Source organism: Juglans regia, chromosome 11, assembly GCF_001411555.2.
Source record: "Juglans regia cultivar Chandler chromosome 11, Walnut 2.0, whole genome shotgun sequence".
NCBI classification, from domain to species: domain Eukaryota; kingdom Viridiplantae; phylum Streptophyta; class Magnoliopsida; order Fagales; family Juglandaceae; genus Juglans; species Juglans regia.
The window spans coordinates 35,160,774-35,180,617 of NC_049911.1; the positions used below are offsets into that span (position 1 = coordinate 35,160,774).

The following is a 19,844-nucleotide window of genomic DNA, read 5'->3' on the forward strand; positions in this document are numbered from 1 at the left end:
TAAAATTTGTTTTCTTATTAAACTAATTGAATTGTTTTATTTATTATTCATATACTATATATTTATTATATAAAAAAATTAAAAATAAATGTGATGTTTAATGTTTGAAGATAATAAATAAAATTAAAAAAAAAAAGAGAAGGTAAGATCTCATCATCCCACTTTTTTACAATAATTTACATAAAATTTGCGCAAATCATTTCGGCTAGAATTATTCTTATTATTGAGGTATCGCAACTCTCTTGCTTTTCTTTTCAGAACAGTATTAATTGTTTCGCTTCTGATTTCTGACTCTTGAGGTTATCTCATATATGGGCTCTGCCGCTTTTTACTTTTTGACTGGCTCTGATTATGAAGGCTTGCTTTAGTTAGTATATGACTTTATTTTGTTTCCTTTGCAACTTTTCCCAAGTTCCTCATTTTGCTTTATTGAACTTTTTCTTTCTAGGTTTCTGTTTCTTGATTTCCGTATTGATCACTCTCTAGCTACTTGGTCGAAAGCTTTATTACACAGTAATGAATATAAACCCTTTTCGACATAATTTTTAATTCTGCTTTGGCATCTTTCTGCCTTATTCCCCAGCTCTCCACCTCTCTGACTAGTGGTTGGATAAAACCAAGCTTTGTTCTCAAATCCACGCATTAAAGCTGACCCCATGCTTTAACTGATTTAAAAAAAAAAAAAAACTGACCCCATTCTTTAAATTCAGTATCTATTCATTAGATTAGACCCATTTATCCTTGAGTTGTTTTGACGGCATTCAAGCATAATCTAGAGAGCATATCCGCGAAGGGATTATGAGGTGGTTGAAAGGTGCGGATTTCGCTGCTGCCGTTTTCTTGTTATTTGCTGTGCTTTTGATGGATTCAGCAAGTGGAATTGGAGTTAATTGGGGAACCCAGGTAAAGCGCCCTCTGCCAGCTGCAACCGTGGTGAAGATGCTCAAGGAAAATGGTTTTCAGAAGGTTAAGCTCTTCGATGCCGATTCCACAATTTTGAATGCCCTGAGAAATTCAGGGATTCAGGTGATGGTGGGTATTCCAAACGACATGCTTTCTACTTTGGCTCATAGTGTGCAATCAGCTGAGAAATGGGTTGCCAAGAATGTGTCGGCACATGTCTCTTCCAACGTAGATATCAGGTGAATCCTTTCCCACTTTTAAACTTCTGCCATAGTTATCCAAAAAGAATAACTTGGAATCTAAACTGCAGCTATGTGCACACTTGACGAGGTTGCAGTTCTTTATTGTTCTCTTACTTAATAATGGATTCTGATCATTTCCCTTGTGGAATGCAGAACTGGGTCTGATGGCTGTAATACTATTTCTACTATTTGCCTAATCTTCTGGGGGAAGCGACAAAATGCTTGAAAAGTGCTTTAATAATCCAGAATTCGTGTTGCAGAAGAAATTGTAATTCGCGAACATAAAAGATATTGCAGATCTACAAAGTCCACGTACTGTGGTCAGATTGCTAAAAACTTTAAGGATAATGATGTCACCCATTTACTACTCTTATTTTAAATTTTTTATTTATTATTATTATTTTATTTTAAATATTTTTTTAATATCTTTAATCATTAAAATAAAATTAAAAAAATATATAATAATAATTTTTTTAACCACTAAATAAAAAATAACAATAATAATAAAGAGAGTAGTAAAGAGGAAGTAGTAAGCAGTAAGCAGGGGCGGAGGTTTGGGGGCAAGTTAAAAAAAATAATTTTGGAGGGTTAAACACTAATTTTTATATAATTTATTTTATAAAAACGTTTTTTAAAATTTAATTTTCATCAAATTTTGAAAATTTTGAGGGGCTTTGCTCTTAGTAGTTTCGCCCTTAGTAGTTTCAAACTTTTAATCCGTAAACACACGAGAATAACAGAAAACATCTTGTAAGCGTCTGTTTCTGTGTCCTGCTTTTTCCTGAACCAAACAATGAAACAAACAGCTGAGCACACAATTTTGTAAAGCTCTTGGCTCCTGCTAGTAAGCCCATGTGCTCTTAAGATTCCCGTTAAGCGTGGAGTGCATTCATCCTCACTTCTAACAAAGAAAAAATTTATTCATCATTTATTTTTTTATTATTTCATAATGTGTTATTAAATGACAGATTCATAAATAAAATATAATAAATAATTTTTAATTAACTAATATCATATTATGGGATGACGAAAATTAAGATGATGAATAGAATTATTCAGACTCAGGCACAAGCAGGCAATGCAGGGGCTGACTGGGTTGACCAACTGCCTTCTGTTGCCTAAGTTCATAAAATCTCATTTTATTCACACCGGATGCTAGTGTGCTTTGGTTCGTTCCTCTTTCACTCCAATTTCCCCTTAGCTAGTATTATTTTTTGAAGTAGTTTTGACCTTATATTTAACAAACCACCATCCGTAGGTATTTCATCTAAACAAAAAGAATGTCACTTTACTGTTTAAAGAAGATTTATGTACCTTTATTTTGCGTCTCAACAGCCTTTTGTAGGACCTTTACACCGAACAAAAAGAACTAACTATGTGACCTGACACTAATGGGTGGCTACATTTTAATAGGTTACAGGGTTTTGATCCTAATTACTTGTCAGTGGCCACCTTTCTTTTGTTTTCCTTTGTCAATTGGTGAACAAATTGCTTGTGATGAGGATTACCTACATTTTCTTACCCCAACATGAATAAATGGCTCTCATTTTGGACTTGTTGCTGAAAAATTTGGATTTATATTCGCAGATGTGACATACATCCAAATGATTTTGAGTGTGCTTCCAAATGCCAACCACATAACCATCCTTACTGCAAGATTTCTATCACTTGGTTTTAAAATTGTTGTCATGATAGAGTAAATTCTCTCCTCCTCAAGTCATTGTGAAGGCGTGATTATATATGCCTGATTTTACATAACATCATTCAGCTATTTTGCCTAATGTTGTAATAATGTATATATGCCCATCTGATAGAGGCGCCGGATAACTTTTATGAAAGTCAGTATAGAACTTTGGAGAAACGCACTCTTATAAGAATAGGATTTGCATGATGAAATTTATGGACCTAACTCATCTCATAAAACCGGTTGTATAAGAGAGGATTGCTCATTGCTTATAAACATGCCCAAAACCTTGTCCACAATCAATGTGGGATTATTCCTCAACACCATCCCTCACGTGCAGGCCAGTATTTTTTCTGGTCCTTGTCACGGGGTAAGTAGTGTAGGCCCACATTCGTCCTATGGCAGGCTCTGATACTATGATGAAATTTATGGGCCTAACTCATCTCATAAAACCGGTTGTATAAGAGAAGATTGCTCATTGCTTATAAACATGCCCAAGACCTTGTCCACAGTCAATGTGGGATTATTCCTCAACATTGCAAACAGTGTAGTTTCGTAAATTACCTCTACAAAACTGTAAAAGCATCAAGAGAAGTCAGAGGCAAAGGCAACCCATTTCTTGTTATCTTCGTTCTTCTATCGGCTTGTCTAGTTTCGTTTCATTTTGTGTGCGGTCTATATTTTTCTGTTGAATTTACTTTTTCATATTTTCTCTGCAAGGTACGTTGCAGTTGGGAATGAGCCATTCTTGTCAACCTACAATGGAAGCTTTGAAGGATTAACCCTTCCGGCCCTTCAAAATATCCAGGCTGCCCTTGTAAAAGCTGGTTTGAGCAGTCAGGTTAAAGTCACTGTGCCCCTAAATGCTGATGTATACGAGAGTTCAACAAATATCCCTTCTCAAGGTGACCTTCGTGCAAACATCCGTGATAACATGGTGCAAATCATTAAGTTCTTGAACGACAATGGATCTCCTTTTACTGTCAACATATACCCCTTTATCAGCCTCTATGGCCATACCGATTTCCCTTTTGACTATGCTTTCTTCAACGGCTATTCATCTCCCATAACTGATAACGAAAAAATCTATCAAGACATGTTCAGTGCCAATTATGATACCCTGGTATGGACCTTACAGAAAAATGGCTTTGGAAACATGTCTATAATAGTTGGAGAAATTGGATGGCCTACTGATGGAGATCAAAATGCAAACATACAGAATGCTCAGAGGTTCAACCAAGGCTTCATGTCTCGTTATATATCTGGGCAGGGAACTCCGATGAGATCCGGCCCCCTAGATGCATACATATTCGGCCTCATAGATGAAGATGGCAAAAGCACTGAGCCAGGAAATTTTGAACGCCATTGGGGGCTGTTTTTCTTCGATGGAAAACCCAAATACCAGCTTAATCTTACGGCCAACTCGAACGGATTGGTAGCAGCAAGTAATGTAAAATATCTGGCCCAGCAATGGTGTGTCCTGTCATCCTCTGCTAGTCTTGATGACCCGCAAGTTGGCCCTAGTGTCACCTACGCTTGTGAAAATGCTGATTGCACTAGTCTTGGATATGGGACTTCATGTGGAAATTTGGATGCTCGGGGAAACATCTCTTATGCATTTAACAGTTACTATCAGATGCAGAATCAGCTTGAGACCGCCTGCAAGTTTCCAAACCTTTCGGTTGTCACACATACAGATCCATCACCATCATCTGGTGATTGCAAATTTATGATCATGATTGATACGCCTGTGGTAGTGGGGACTAGCGTTGGATCACTTCAAAAGTCTGTTAGTTTTTTGCTGTTTCTGTTCTTGTTTGTCTCTACAATTATGTGATTTTGCGGATATGTAGCACACTACTGGCTTCAATTTGTTTTATTTGTATATATTGAAACTTTATCCGAGATGTTTGAGATTCATATCTTACGGTTAGCGGATGAGAGATATTAAACCACTAAGGTTTGTGCCAACCAAAGTTGGATATATATATCTACGTGGTCCACGAAATCTATATGGTGCCCGATTAAAGACGTTTCTTAAGTCGGGCATGAACTTTGTTTACATGCCCAAATGTTCTAAGTATCTGATTTCAAGTTTATGCTTCGAAGTTCGTTCTTGCATTGAGACTAATGTGTGGGGAGAAATGCGTATTAACTTGGAGCTGATTGGATGTCGTTTTGGAATTCTAATAAATTTGACTTGCAACAACATGATGCAATCATACAAAACCCATATTAAAGAAGGCCCTTTGCATTTTATCCTCCTAAGAGTTGACAAATCAGGTTGCTCAAGATAAACGGAAAATACGGATGTTTAATGTCTACAAATCTGCCTTCTCATATCATTTCAATTTGAGCCTGATGTTTCTATACCACACACGCTGTCTACAGAGTGCTTTGATCTGATACATTTTGACAATATGACCATATCTTTTCATTTTATCAGGTTTTGGGTAACTTCCTAGCCACATTGACGATACGATTTAAAACCCTTCAAGCGCAATTGACTTCTGCGAAAACCCATCAATCGGTTCTTAATATTTCTTGTGAAAACTCATAACCTTAACCAAGAGACATAAGTTGACCTAAAACTCACTAAGAAGCCACCATTCTTTGCCAAAAGTTACTACCTCAAACAGCTCTTTGTTTAAACAAACTCTTGTCCATTGTAAAAAAAATCCTGAAAAATTCATGCACGATAAATGATCTAAACCTTAAAAGCATATATTCATTAAACTTTGAAATAACCACAAATTTCTACACAGAGTATGAATAAAAGATTGTAATTCATGGTTAATTGGGGTACCTTAAAAAACATACATGGCCAGTTTGTTGTCTCAACTGGCAATTCCCTGTCACTATCACTAAGCATTTGAAACTTGGATCTTGTTTCATTGGCCAAGGAGATGCCTACAATCGAGGCAGGTGTTGAGACCTAGAGAGAATTATTCGTTTGGTTAAATAGTAGACATTACTTCTTTGGAACCCCCAACTCAGGGCCAATACTACAAACTCTCTCTAATGTCATTGAACTTTACGTGCTTGCTTGTAGCAGCTATGTACTTCCCTTATATTCTCAGATCTCATCCCTTCAGCTGTTTTGTGTTTCTGAAAATATATATGTTGAAGAAGAGAGAAATAAGTGAACCAACCAGATCCATGAAGTTGAATCATTCTGACGCTCCCTTTTGACGCTTCTGCAGGTATTCCCTCGACCTAATATCAGCCTGTTGTTTAATAAAGTAAGTAATAAATGGAATCACAGCAGATTTCCATCCAACATGATATTTAATATTCAGTGAAGATTCAATACATGCGGGCACCCACACACTTGTATCTTCAGTAGGTTGAGAAATTGAAAAATTGTGACTGGGTTAGATTAAGATGAATTCTTGTTGCTGATATTCTCAACCATGTGTTACTTCCAGTTTGGGGTACCCCGAAATTTCACCAATAACAAAAAAAAAATGGACTTCCAGAAAAAAAAAAGGATCAACTTGATATGAACATTAAAATCCGATGCACGGCAATTTTTAGGATGAACCATGGAAAATATGTTGAGAGAATTCCATAAATCTTTGGTTTGATACTTGCTATCATATAAAAATCAATATTAGAGAAGAGAATTTCTGGCATTGTAGTATCATACAATGTCTCTCCACCAGAGTAGGCATCATGCAACTTAAAGTGACAAGCCTCCAACATTATCTTGGTCGGACACTAGTTTAATATGCAAAGCATTTAACATTTGATGCAAATTGAAGACCTAAGCCAGAGCATTAGTGAACAGGATAAAGCTTCCATAATACAGTCATAATATTTGTACTTAGCTCCATATTCGAAGTCAATAGTGGGTATTAAATAGAAAGGGCCCATGTAAAATAAATAATTTTACTCAACCATAAATCTGTTGAATAAAGGTAGCTTGCTTACACTCAGCCGCTTCTAAAGCTTACCTGTCGGATAGGCTCTGGCACACGATACTTGCAAGTCATTTTAACGATTATTATGGCAGTATAAAGTGATACACGGTGACCAACTGAAATAAACATAGGCTTCAAGGAGTCCTGTGTAGATCTCATTGCCTGTAGATAGAGAAAGAACCTGAATTACAATGCTGTAAATCAAAACTTAGGAACAACGGATTCAATGTTTAGTCTTTGGCCTTAGATTGTAGCATATGCCAACCAGTGCATAGGTAGTTATTTAAAATTTCCCTATAGGAACCTTCCATGAAAACTTTCAAGAGCTGAAATGATCCTGGAGCATCTATACCTGAGCTTGATTATAAAGAGTGCATCCCACATAGGACGGTGTTGGTTGCCTCCCCATATATGCTCACCCTATTCACTTAGACATTACATGGTCCACAGCTAGGATGCAGTTTCAAGGTAAAAAATCAAGCACTAATGATAATGCCTATTTCGTTTATAGTGCAAAAGCAACCAAGTGTAGGATACATGTTTTGTTTTCACCCATGGTTGAAGGCTTCCAGCAATAGCTACAAACAAACCAATTTGCTCTAGCTTGTCAGATACAGTTTGCAGTATTATTGTGCTTTATCTGAGTTAGCCAATCTTTTGCATTTCACTTCAGTTTGTAAGATACACTCTAAATGATGTAATCAAGTATTCTATCCATTAATGATATGCCAATAGATTCAAATATCACTTCAAGAAATAGAGTTCATACTCAAGTTTCTTACCGCTCCCCATATGTGGCCAGAGCATCCCGTCAAAGTAATAAAATCTCTAGTACTGTTTTCTTTGGCTTCAAGAAGTTGTCTCACTCTCGAATAAGTAAGACCATCCACATGATGCAGCTGAGATATGTAAGTACAAACATTGTCATAGCTTAACCAAAAGAGCACGAAATCAGGATCAAATTTCGAGTCAAAATGAGGATAGGTAATTCAAGGGTAACTAAAATGATGTATAGATGTCTATTTAATAAATTCATGTTTATCCCAATATGAATATATTGGGAGTTATGGAGATGAATCTACAAGAAAAATTAACGTTAATACAGTCAGAACTCACATTCTTTCCAATCCCAATTGTAGGGAGGTCAGCCAAAACACCTAGATGGCAAGCCAAGCCAAAACCTACACGAAACTTTATGGTTTAGATTTTTTCTCCGGTTAAAGCAAGGATGGGTAACAAGCTATGTAATCAATGGCTGATGCAAGTCAATCATAATTCACCTTTCACACAGCAATAAATAAAATCAATGTTCTAAATTATGTGAGGTAAACTAAATATTTCAAACTTATTTTAAACAGTATAGCAATCCTCTGGTAGGGAATGAGCAAAACGTTTAGTCATTTCTAGTTTGTTACTAAAACAAGAACCAAATTTAGATGGAAAAGGAAAATATACATAAACCAAAAAGGAATGTTATGTTTACTCCTGCCGCAACTCATCCAACTAGTGAATACTTCCATCTAAGGGTTTCCTTCACAGCAGAAGATTGCTGGAGGCCAAGCCGTGACTACTACATCCAGTCACAAGCTGGGTTTTAGAGATGTTTGGATTCGAAGATGACTTGAAATGACTTGAGATGAGTTGAGATGAGTTGAGATGGATTGTGAATAGTAATGAGATGAGTTGTGAATAGTAGTGAGATTTGTGAGTTAAAGTTGCTGAATAGTAATGAATAGTAGTGAGATGAGTTGAGATGAGCTGAGATGACTTGCGAATCCAAGCTCAGAATAATGCCTCATCGGGTTTAGTGTACAATGCTCAGGAAGAAATATAAATTCCAAACAGAATTGTGACGAAGCACTTGCCTCGAGGATGAAGTATTCCATTTCCATCAACCATTAACAACTGTTCATTTAATAATGCACCAGTGTTACAAATCCCAAGTATCACCATAATAATTTAGCAAAATGTTCGTCTTTTCTTTTCCAGGTCAATGAAAACTTCAAGCGCAGATACATGAATCTACCTGTGGGTAGAAAGGGCTGGCATCTTTTTTCTTCATTCGCTGCAAAAGTTCTAGAAGAATCGGAGCCTAAAAAAGGAAAAGAACAAAAAAAGTCAAATGCATCGAACAGGAAAAGAACGAACGATGAGATAGCGAAAGGATTTTTGATAGAAGGAAAACCTCTCTGAAGGCGAGGAAGCCAGGAACATAAGGGACAGCAATGGTGACAATTGCGAAATCTTCATAGACGACTTGGAGGTTTTGAATGTCCAACACCACAAGTGTCCCACAAGCGACCGTTGGGTCCTCCTTTGAGAAGCTCACGTCTACCCCACCAACATACCTCAACATCTCCACCTCTTCCAGTTCCTCCGCTTTCTCTCTGGACGTTGTTTTTGGTAATTTCCACGCGAAATCATCCTTTGTGATCAATCTTGTCCTGAGCGTATCCTGAGCCCTATAAAAACACCCGTTATTAAAGATTCGTTGTGTAATTATTTCTCACAAATGAGATGATTTTATATTTTACAAACTCGATCCACCGCTTATGATCTTGTGAGGAAGATGATGCTTCTTCGGCTTCCGTTTCGAATAGTTTTTCCATGATCAGATTGGGACCATCCGAGCAACCTAACAGTGGGTATAAGAGTCGTCTACGATGCTGCTGAAGGCAGTACCCAATTCGATACGGTATTTAGCCAAGAGAAACAGAGAAAGCTAAAGACGATGGATCAAATCCTGCGCTAACTTGCGAAATCGGTACACGGAATCCTTAGCATCACGGGATTCCCAGGAATGTGCTTTGCTTTGTAACGCACGGGACATTCCTCTCGTTCCTAATGCGCCGACTTTTCTTTCGCCGTTAAAACTCTCTCGAGATTTATTAAAGAAAAATTCTAGGCCCGATACAAAAATTCTAGCCTCTTTCTAGGCCGGATACAATTTCTCACTATCACACAAAATATAATATTTAATTTAAATTCATTAAATTTTAAAATTAAAATAATATTTTAATAATACTTCTTTAACTGCGTAACTTAGGCCTAACCTCTCTCGAAAGAGTACTATATAACGTACATTGTTTTAGGCTTTACAATTACAACTCAAATAGTCAAATTATCAAACTTCACGTTGTTCTCTTCAATTATTAATATTATTAACACTGGAGCTCGGGGCGACGCATAAAATTGGATCCGGTACTTATTATTGGAACGGGCGGCTCGGAGAGTCAAAACTAAAGAGGCTAGGCTAGGCTAGGGTTACATAATTTAGAACCGAGTCGGGTCTCCTTCTACCCGGAACATTCTGATCCATTTTCTCGCGTTCCCTCTCTCTCCTCCCACTATAAATTGACGAAACGCACTTGCCCTTCATTTTCTTTTCTTTTTGGTTCTCTTTCAGCTCTGCAACTCCCAACTTCATAGCCAAGTGCCACCGCATGCGAAAAATATAGATAATTTTGCAAACAAAATTTCATTCGAAATTGGCCTCCATCCAAATTCCTTTCATTACTATTGCCATTTCTTCGTTTATAGACACACACACACACCCACATATAATATAGCAAGCACCTTTATCTGATAATCTATGGAGGCGACCGTGGACGACCAACCGCAAGCAGAAGCTCGGGCTCCCACCGCAGAATCTCAGCCTGAGTCTCAAGGAGAAGAAGACATAGAAGAGGAAGCAAGGAACGAAGATGATGAGTTGATCGCGAAGGCTCAGAAGCTGATGGAGAAGATCACTTTTTCGCCTGAAAAACCTAGCTCCTTCGTCCTCCATGCCCTCGCCTCCCTTCTTGAAACACAAGAATCCCAGTATGCGCCCTCCCATTTCTTTTTGCCTCTTTAGTTGGTTTTGTTTAGCCTACTTTAACAGGTTTTTGATTAAATTACGAGGAGTCAAACAATAGGCGTGGGTTTTTTTCGTCTTGCGTGTGTCTGTGTGCGTGCGCGCAAGCATAACATTTTTATAGCCCCGTTTATGCGCTTTGGATCATTCAAATGTTAATTTCGTTTTTAGCATGTCCCATTAGTGGGTTCTGGAGGTATAGTTCTAATAGTTCCTTGCCAAATGTGTGGGTATCGACGTGACTTTACGTGTTTGCGCGTGTTTTTTTAGTTGGTTGAGGGATGTTGACGGAGCAATTCATTTATATTTTAACACGTAACTTCTTATTTGCTGTGTATTAAAAGGAAAAAAAAAAAAAAAAAGGAACCAATTCTGACTATCATTGATGGTGAATTGGCGCTCGCCGTTGGTACTTCCTCCTATTCCCTCATCTTTGCTCGGTTCTTGATAAGTCTCGAACCTTTTTCTTGAATCTTTACGTATATGTCTGTTTCGAATGCAGATACATGGAAGAGAATGGTCATTCATCCACTAACGGTCGTGCTTCACATAACGTTGGACGGCTTGGGAACCTAGTCCGGGTATTTAAATTTGGCCTGTGTGAACCTGCTTTGTCGTTTTTTTATCTGTTGTTATTATTTTTTTTTTTTTTCCGCCCTTCTCTTCCACAACACGTCTTCCCCTGGACAGTGCACCTTAGCAACATCATCCAGAACACCTACTTCATTTAGAGTACTTAAATAAAGTTCTTTATCATAATTTTTTCTACCTCTTATTCTCAGGAAAATGATGATTTCTTTGAATTGATATCTTCAAAGTTTTTATCAGAAACAAGATACCCACCCTCCATCCAGGCAGCTGCTGCAAGGCTTCTTTTAAGCTGCTCACTGACTTGGACTGTAAGCTTATTGTTTTATTACACCTGTTAGATTGATTTTCTTATTCCTTAATTTCATGGTTTATTATAAATTTGATGATCTGTTTTGCAGTATCCTCATGTTTTTGAAGAAGCCGTCTTAGAGAACATAAAAAATTGGGTGATTGATGACACTGCAAGATTTCCCCGTGAAGACCACAACTGCAAGGGCAAGGAGGCATCTGATTATGAAATGTTGAAGACTTATTCCACAGGAATTCTTGCCGTTTGTTTGTCTAGGTATGCTCCAGGAGTAAATATAGTTTGTGCTTATTTTCCAGTTTGCATCATTTTGAATAATGTACTATAATATGATATGACATAACATAATATTATATTACATCTTAACCATTTGGGTTGATTCCAGTGGTGGTCATGTAGTCGAAGATGTGTTGACATCTGGATTGTCTGCCAAGCTTATGCGCTATCTTCGGGTGCGTGTCCTTGGAGAGATGAGTACAAGCCAGAAAGATGCTGCTCATTTAACAAATGGTAAGATTGCATCCGGTGCTACTTGCATAAGAGGTAGGGACGAAGGCAAGGTTAGGGTTCGGCAGGCTCCGGAAACAACTTATTTAGATGGTTCAAGGATAGCGGATGAGAGATCCTTAGATGACCAAAGTCTTGAAAGGGATCAGGATAGAAACATTGTCCTGCAAGGACATGGAGAAGAATGCAGGATAAATGATGGAGAAAGACCTGATGCAATGGATGAAAGGGTTGATGCCTATGAGATAGATGCTGATGGCGACAATAGGAGGCATAGTCGAGAATTACGGGATGGGAAGGCAAAATTGGAAGATTTTGATGAGAATGGTAGAGATGACTCTTCAAGGCGCAGAGCAAATCGTGGATTGGCAAGATCAAGATGCAAGGGAAGGTTCAATGAAGGTGGCCCTGAGAATGAACAGGCTTTAACCTCACCAGGATCTGGTAGTCGATTGGGACAGGGGCGGAGTACAAGAGAGAGGAGTGTCTCAAGGCATTCAGATGTGAAAAAATTACCAGATGCTAGAAAGACTTTTGGCAGGATTACTTCTGATGCTTTGGTTGTCGAAAGGGACGATAACGATGACTGCTTTCAGGAATGCAGAGTTGGAAGTAAAGATATCTCCGATCTAGTAAAGAAAGCAGTTAGGGCTGCCGAAGATGAAGCAAGGACAGCCAATGCACCTGCAGAAGCTATCAAAGCAGCAGGTGATGCTGCTGCTGAAGTTGTCAAAAGTGCGGCTTTCGAGGTATGCAGCATTGCTTGCTCTTTTTATCTCGCATAGCATAGATTATGTGAATTCTTTTACTTAATGGTTTGCTGCTCTATATGTTAAGGAATTTAAAACTACTAAAGATGAAGAAGCTGCAGTCTTGGCTGCTTCCAGAACTGCATCCACTGTTATTGATGCTGCTAATTCAATCGAGGTTTCAAGGTAGGTAATTTTATGTTTAAGAATATAATAAAGAGATTGAATCACAATGTACAGCTTGAAATTGCTAACATCCTAGTTTTGTTAATTTGACTAACAGATTAATAACACTTCCATACGTTGGTTTCAGGAGCTCTAGTAGCATCAATAATAATTCACTGAATCTAAATTACACAGAGACAGAAATTAGTGAGGATGTGGAAGAATATTTCATCCTGGACTCTGAATCTCTTGCACAGCTGAGGGAAAAATACTGTATTCAATGCCTTGAGATACTTGGAGAATATGTTGAAGTTCTTGGGCCTGTACTTCACGAGAAGGGTGTTGATGTCTGCCTTGCATTGTTGCAACGGAGTTCCAGAAACAAGGAGGAATCAAAGGCTGCAATTCTTTTGCCTGATGTAATGAAGCTAATCTGTGCGTTGGCAGCTCACCGAAAATTCGCTGCATTATTTGTGGATCGGGGTGGCATGCAGAAACTGATTGCTGTCCCTAGAGTTGCTCAAACCTTTTTTGGTCTTTCTTCCTGCCTGTTTACTATTGGTTCTCTCCAGGTAATTGCTTGTAATGTCTAATTGTTTGAAACCTTTTTTTACTAGTTTTTCCCATTAGAATCACCTTTATCTAGTCAGTCCATTGGGCTCTTACTTTTTAAGAATTCCTTTCAGGGAATAATGGAACGTGTGTGCGCTCTTCCCTCAGATGTTGTACACCAGGTGGTTGAGTTAGCTATTCAACTTCTTGAGTGCCCTCAAGACCAAGCTAGAAAAAATGCTGCCTTGTTTTTTGCTGCTGCATTTGTTTTCCGAGCAGTTCTTGATGCCTTTGATGCTCAGGACTGTTTACAAAAATTACTTGGGCTTCTAAATGATGCTGCCTTAGTTAGGTCTGGAGTAAATACTGGGGCGTTAAGTTTGTCCAGTTCAGGATCATTTCGAAATGATCGTTCACCTGCAGAAGTTCTGACATCATCAGAGAAGCAGATAGCTTATCATACCTGTGTTGCTTTGCGGCAATATTTTAGAGCTCACCTTCTTCTGCTGGTGGATTCAATCCGTCCAAATAAAAACAATCGAAGTACGGCGCGGAATACTCCAAGTGTAAGGGCAGCCTACAAGCCACTTGATATCAGTAATGAAGCTATGGATGCAGTGTTTCTGCAGTTACAAAAGGATCGAAAGCTGGGTCCTGCATTTGTAAGAACTCGTTGGCCTGCGGTTGAGAAGTTCTTGAGCTCTAATGGACACTTTACCTTGTTGGAATTGTGTCAGGTATTTGATATCCCAGCTTTTGTTTCTTTTTCACTTCTTGTGTTCTCCTGTTATATCTGATTTTGGTTGTATGCAGGCCCTCCCTGTTGAGCGCTATTTGCACGATTTGCTTCAATATGCATTGGGTGTGTTGCATATTGTTACATTAGTACCCAACAGCCGCAAGATGATTGTAAATGCCACATTAAGCAATAATCGTGTTGGTATAGCAGTCATTTTGGATGCAGCAAATAGTGCTAGTAGTTATGTGGACCCAGAGGTAAGACGTATTCTCCTATTTTATTATTCTCCTGTAACATTTCTTGATGCTGGATGCAGATTCTGAGACTAGTATCATACTTGTCTTTTAATTATCAAAAAAAGTATCATGCTTGCCTTTTCATTCGGCATTGTATCATATTCTCTAATTGTTTGCTGATACCTTTGCAGATCATCCAACCAGCACTAAATGTGTTAGTAAATCTTGTTTGTCCTCCGCCTGCAATCAGCAATAAACCACCTATACTTGCACAAGGTCTGCATTCTGTTTCTGCTCCAACCTCGTATGGTTCTGGGATGGAGAATAGAGACAGAAACACAGAACGTAATGTCTCTGATCGAGCTGTTAACATGTCTAGCCAGAGTGATCCAAGGGAGCGGAATGGGGAATCTAGTGTGGTAGATAGGGGAAATGCCACAGGAGTTAGTACCCAGTACATCAGTAGCACTTCACAAACTCCTGTTCCCACAGCTACTTCAGGACTGGTTGGAGATCGTAGAATATCTTTAGGTGCTGGTGCAGGTTGTGCTGGCCTTGCTACCCAATTGGAACTAGGATATCGTCAAGCAAGAGAGGCTGTACGTGCAAACAATGGTATAAAGGTCCTACTTCATCTCCTCCAGCCACGTGTATATTCACCTCCTGCTGCCCTTGATTGTCTTCGCGCTCTAGCTTGCCGTGTTCTGCTTGGTCTAGCCAGAGATGATACAATTGCACATATATTGACAAAGCTTCAGGTAAATGATCGTTTCATCTAATTAATTTAATAGTTTTAGGTGAAATGAAATATTAGTTTACATCTTTTTACCACAAGTATCAAGTCCCGCCCCAACCAATTGAACCCATCCTAGGCTGCTTCAGCTCATACTTCATACCCAGTTGTATACTGCTCCATTATTAGATGTTCCTCAGAGGTCTTCTCATACTCATGATTCACTTTTCTCAGAGATGGGTTCATTGGTGTTTCCTTTGTATACGTCGTGTACTTGGGCTTATGCCTATTTCTTTGAATAAAATTATTACTTATCAAAAAAAAAACCAATCTTATTGGTGGTCTTCTAAAGAGACAACATACTACTGCCATTTGCAAAACACATTGTCTTCCCACTTTTTAGTTTACCCCGTGTTTTCGTCAACATTTAGTTCTAGTTGCAAAAGAAGGAATATGGGAGTAAACTGTAAAGTTATCAGAATCTTCAAGGCGAGGAAAAAATTCCATTTGAGGATTTTAAAAAGAAGACATCCAAATTTTTTTGGTAATTAAAACATGTTATGCTTTGTGCATTCAAATAGGTTGCTGTGATTCTGACGTTAAGTCATAACTGTCTGGATATGTTAACTAAAACTGTCGGTGTTACTAAGTGCAACTTGACATTCTAGGTTGGAAAAAAGCTATCAGAACTAATTCGAGATTCAGGAGGCCAGACATGTGGAACTGAGCAAGGCAGGTGGCAAGCTGAACTTTCCCAGGCAGCAATTGAACTGATTGCAGTAAGTCTCCCTGCCCCCCCCCCCCCCCCCAAAAAAAAAAAAAAAAAATAGAGGTAGCTTAGAGGTCTGGAGTTCAGTCGGGTTTCCTTATAAGCAAAAATGTTATTTAACAATTATAATCCCCCCTCTCGTAAGTAAAAATGTCATTCAACATTGTTGAATGATCCCCCCTCTCTCATCGCATAAGTAACTGAAATATATGCTTGCACCATTGATATGCAGATTGTGACAAATTCAGGGCGTGCAAGTACATTAGCAGCTACTGATGCTGCTACCCCTACTTTGAGGCGCATAGAAAGAGCAGCTATAGCTGCTGCTACTCCGATTACTTACCATTCCAGGTACTTGTTAATTTCTTGTGTAGTGCTATTGTATATATTCACCACCCACTTCTTTCTAGTAATTCCTTTTCTTCTCACCTTTTGGCTCTTCTTCTTGTTGTCTATGTATATGAAAATCCCAGGGAACTTTTACTTCTAATCCATGAACACCTACAGGCGTCTGGTTTGGGTGCAACTGCTGCTACACTATTAAAAGAGGCTCAGTTGACTCCTTTGCTGTTCTTGGCGGCTCCATCATCTCTTGTGCACCAAACCTCTGCACCAGAAGTCCCCTCTATACAGCTCCATTGGCCCTCTGGTCGAGCCACTTGTGGATTTCTCACTGAAAAATCTAAACTCACTGCACAGAATGAGGATACAAGCCTGAAGTGCGATTCAACTGTATCTTCTTCAAAGAAAAATCCATTGGCTTTCTCACCAATTTTTGGTATACACTCAAGAAATCAGTTGCAATCCCATGATTGCCAATCGGTATCTGTCAGGAGAATCTTCAGTACATCAAAGCAACCTTCTGTACCTGCAATTGCATCAGAAACTTCATCAGAGTCCTTGCCAAGACCTAATTTTGATACAGAATCTCAATGTAAGACTCCAGTTGTATTGCCGATGAAGCGAAAATTATCAGAGTTGAAGGATGTGGGTTTGGTTTCATCCCCCGGAAAGCGACTTAACACGGGTGAGCAAGGACTCCGGTCTCCAGTTTGTCCAACACCCAGTAGTGGCCGTAAAAGCAACCTGCTAATTGATAATATTGGACTGTCTACCCCAAGTTCTATTGTAAGAGATCAGCATTGGCAATCAATGCCAATTGGTGGCTTGGCAGGTTATATGGATGATAACCAACATGGCAACACCCATATGGGTCAGGCGACACCATCCTCTCAACTTGGGATTTTAAATGATCCTCAGCCCAGCAGCACAGAGCAGTTAACTCTAGACTCTATTGTTGTTCAATATCTGAAGCACCAGCATCGCCAATGCCCGGCCCCTATAACCACTCTTCCGCCACTCTCTCTCTTGCATCCACATGTTTGTCCTGAACCTAAACGAAGTCTTGATGCCCCATCAAATGTAACAGGCAGACTTGGTACACGTGAGTTCAAAAGTATATATGGTGGGGTACATGGAAATCGCAGGGATCGCCAGTTTGTTTACAGCAGATTCAGACCTTGGAGAACTTGTCGGGATGATGCTGGGGCACTTTTGACATGCATTGATTTTCTTGGGGACTCCTCTCGTCTTGCAGTTGGCAGCCACTCTGGAGAGCTCAAAATTTTTGATTCCAACAGCAACAATGTGCTGGAGAGTTGCACAAGCCACCAGTCTCCTTTGACATCTGTTCAATCATATATTTCTGGTGAGACACAGCTGGTGCTTTCATCGAGCTCCCAGGATGTAAGGTTGTGGGACGCAACTTCAATCTCAGGTGGACCAATGCATCCATTTGAAGGGTGTAAGGCTGCAAGTTTTAGCAATTCTGGAAGCATTTTTGCAGCCCTGACAGTAGAGCCTGCACCACGAGAAATTCTCCTCTACAATATCCAAACCTGCCAGCTGGAATCAAAGCTGTCAGACACGTCTGCAAGTTCTACAGGTCGGGGGCATGTTTATTCTCTCATACACTTCAGCCCTTCAGATGCTATGTTGCTATGGAATGGGGTATTGTGGGATCGGCGGGTTTCTGGCCCCGTTCATCGCTTTGATCAATTTACAGATTATGGAGGTGGTGGCTTTCATCCAGCTGGGAATGAGGTATGCTGAAGCAGCAGCACCCTGTCCCTACTACAACAGTTATAGTGCATCTCTCGTATGATTATCATTTGTTGCCACCTGTTGAACTTTCATCACTAAAGCTAAATTTTCTTCTCTTCCTTTTATGTACTTCATCCTATGTTCAAAACATGAAAAAGAAAATAAACAAACAAACAAACAAATAAACAAATACAAAATTATCTAGAAAAATGGTAGTGATCAATACCCTGTCATTTCTGTCTGAACAGTAGGCTTTTAGTAGAAAGCGTTTTAAGCACCAAATTTCAACACTTAGTTTTTCTTTGTCAGTTATGATTACTTTGTTTGGGTATTTAAGTTACGTATGTCAAGTTTCAGACAGGATCAGTAGAGGTTTGGTGAATAAGGCAGGTTTGATGGGATTTTGTTAGTGCCTTGAAACTAAAAATTTTTAAAAAAAAAAAAATAGAAGTTGTCTTGAAGCTAATTAATTACCATTTCCCCTTCAGAAGAACTTCCAGAATTCAAAACTGGCATCGACCACTTCCTGCTGTTGTTATACATCACTGCATAAACTTCTGTTCAAAAGCTTGTAGTTTAAAATTCCCCCCTCCTGTCTTCCCCATGACTGCTTTTATATAGAGAATTTTCTTTTTTACAGGTAATTATAAACTCGGAGGTCTGGGATCTCCGGAAGTTTAGGCTCCTCCGTAGTGTACCTTCATTGGATCAAATGACAGTAACTTTTAATGCACGCGGTGATGTGATTTATGCGATCCTTCGGAGAAATCTTGAGGATGTAATGTCTGCTGTTCACACACGTCGAGTCAAGCATCCTCTCTTTGCTGCTTTTCGCACGGTGGATGCAGTCAACTACTCTGACATTGCCACTATACCTGTAGATCGTTGTGTCCTTGACTTCGCAACAGAATCGACAGATTCCTTTGTAGGGTTGATTACAATGGATGATCAAGAAGAGATGTACTCTTCAGGAAGAGTTTATGAAATTGGTCGCAGAAGGCCAACGGATGACGATTCGGATCCTGATGATGCTGAGAGTGAGGAGGAAGATGAGGATGATGATGATGCTGATGTAGACCCTATTCTAGGCCCAGATCTTGATGGGGATGGTGAAAGTGATGCAGATGATTTGAGTAACGATGATAGTGTTAGCGAGCTGATTGATGACGACGATGATGATGATGATGATGGGGATTTCATGCTGGAGGGTGGAACGGGATTACTAGAGATTGTGACAGAGGGTGATGAGGATGATGAGGATAGTGAATTGCTTGAATCTTTCAGTAGTGATGATGAGGATGATTTTGTGGGTAATGGTTTTGGTTATTAAATGTTACATAATTATCATATTGGTTTTAATTGTAGCTCGGATAATGTAATTATGCTGTTAGAAGTTGGAGGATGGAATCCATGGTTTAGTTGATAGCGTGACAATGTGAGATTGGAAATGTACAGAGACCAGAAAGTCATTTGTAAATAGCTTTGTTGCCGAAGTGACATCCTTTTCTACCTTGTTACGATTCAAGATATCAGATACTCCGAGTGAGAGAGGAAAATAATAGCCAAGAGGATTAATAAATTATAATACGGTGAGTAGGGGTGTAACCAATCTAGTTTTAGACAAATTTTGAGACCAAATCAGTATATACCGGTTTTGCATCACACCGGTTGCCCTCCTAAGTTGGTACTTTCGATTTTACCAGTTTCGGTTCCAGTTTTCTGGTTTTTAATATATATTAATTCTCTAATTTCTTATACTTATATATATGTATATTAATATATATG

The 19,844-nt window shown here is 39.0% G+C and overlaps 3 protein-coding genes across 13 annotated transcripts; 2 read left to right on the plus strand and 1 right to left on the minus strand.

The window, feature by feature from the left end:
• Window positions 1-352: 352 nt before the first annotated feature.
• On the plus strand, window positions 353-4,729 carry LOC109009604 (glucan endo-1,3-beta-glucosidase 5-like). The gene is made up of 2 exons (XM_018990153.2): window positions 353-1,142; window positions 3,550-4,729. Exons 1-2 carry the CDS (start codon window positions 799-801, stop codon window positions 4,664-4,666), a joined length of 1,461 nt encoding a protein of 486 aa, XP_018845698.1. The 5' UTR covers window positions 353-798; the 3' UTR covers window positions 4,667-4,729.
• An 803-nt stretch (window positions 4,730-5,532) lies between these two features.
• LOC109009605 (endonuclease V) lies at window positions 5,533-9,641 on the minus strand. Of its 10 annotated transcripts, XM_035682728.1 has the most exons (9): window positions 9,463-9,639; window positions 9,291-9,406; window positions 8,938-9,214; window positions 8,779-8,844; window positions 8,618-8,657; window positions 7,869-7,933; window positions 7,535-7,651; window positions 6,786-6,914; window positions 5,533-6,045 (listed from the first exon to the last, which is right to left on the minus strand). In XM_035682728.1, exons 2-9 carry the CDS (start codon window positions 9,359-9,361, stop codon window positions 5,854-5,856), a joined length of 957 nt encoding a protein of 318 aa, XP_035538621.1. In that variant the 5' UTR covers window positions 9,362-9,406; window positions 9,463-9,639; the 3' UTR covers window positions 5,533-5,853. The 10 variants fall into 10 exon arrangements, 9 of the variants coding, with proteins under 9 accessions (XP_035538621.1, XP_018845701.2, XP_018845699.2 ...); XM_018990156.2 differs by having other exon boundaries at window positions 9,300-9,639; XM_018990154.2 differs by having other exon boundaries at window positions 9,291-9,639.
• Window positions 9,642-10,155: 514 nt separating this feature from the next.
• LOC109009607 (DDB1- and CUL4-associated factor homolog 1) lies at window positions 10,156-19,579 on the plus strand. 2 transcript variants are annotated; one of them, XM_018990164.2, is made up of 14 exons: window positions 10,156-10,574; window positions 11,111-11,189; window positions 11,391-11,507; window positions 11,598-11,764; window positions 11,892-12,762; window positions 12,851-12,948; window positions 13,076-13,499; window positions 13,614-14,216; window positions 14,293-14,475; window positions 14,646-15,212; window positions 15,856-15,966; window positions 16,189-16,307; window positions 16,430-18,059; window positions 18,700-19,579. In XM_018990164.2, the coding sequence occupies exons 1-14, from the start codon at window positions 10,345-10,347 to the stop codon at window positions 19,387-19,389; spliced, it is 5,889 nt and encodes a 1,962-aa protein (XP_018845709.2). In that variant the 5' UTR covers window positions 10,156-10,344; the 3' UTR covers window positions 19,390-19,579. The 2 variants fall into 2 exon arrangements, with proteins under 2 accessions (XP_018845709.2, XP_035538622.1); XM_035682729.1 differs by lacking the exon at window positions 10,156-10,574 and adding an exon at window positions 10,999-11,017.
• Window positions 19,580-19,844: the final 265 nt, after the last annotated feature.

Coding starts and splice junctions, on each gene's coding strand:
- LOC109009604 (XM_018990153.2), top strand. CDS start 799: ATGAGGTGGTTGAAAGGTGCGGATTTCGCTGCTGCCGTTTTCTTGTTA. Junction 1,143..3,549: donor TCTTCCAACGTAGATATCAG/GTGAATCCTTTC, acceptor TTTCTCTGCAAG/GTACGTTGCAGTTGGGAATG.
- LOC109009607 (XM_018990164.2), top strand. CDS start 10,345: ATGGAGGCGACCGTGGACGACCAACCGCAAGCAGAAGCTCGGGCTCCC. Junction 10,575..11,110: donor CTTGAAACACAAGAATCCCA/GTATGCGCCCTC, acceptor TTTCGAATGCAG/ATACATGGAAGAGAATGGTC. Junction 15,967..16,188: donor CAGCAATTGAACTGATTGCA/GTAAGTCTCCCT, acceptor ATTGATATGCAG/ATTGTGACAAATTCAGGGCG.
- LOC109009605 (XM_035682728.1), bottom strand. CDS start 9,361: ATGGAAAAACTATTCGAAACGGAAGCCGAAGAAGCATCATCTTCCTCA. Junction 8,845..8,937: donor GCTTCCTCGCCTTCAGAGAG/GTTTTCCTTCTA, acceptor TTCCTTTTTTAG/GCTCCGATTCTTCTAGAACT. Junction 6,915..7,534: donor CTGGCCACATATGGGGAGCG/GTAAGAAACTTG, acceptor CTCTATCTACAG/GCAATGAGATCTACACAGGA.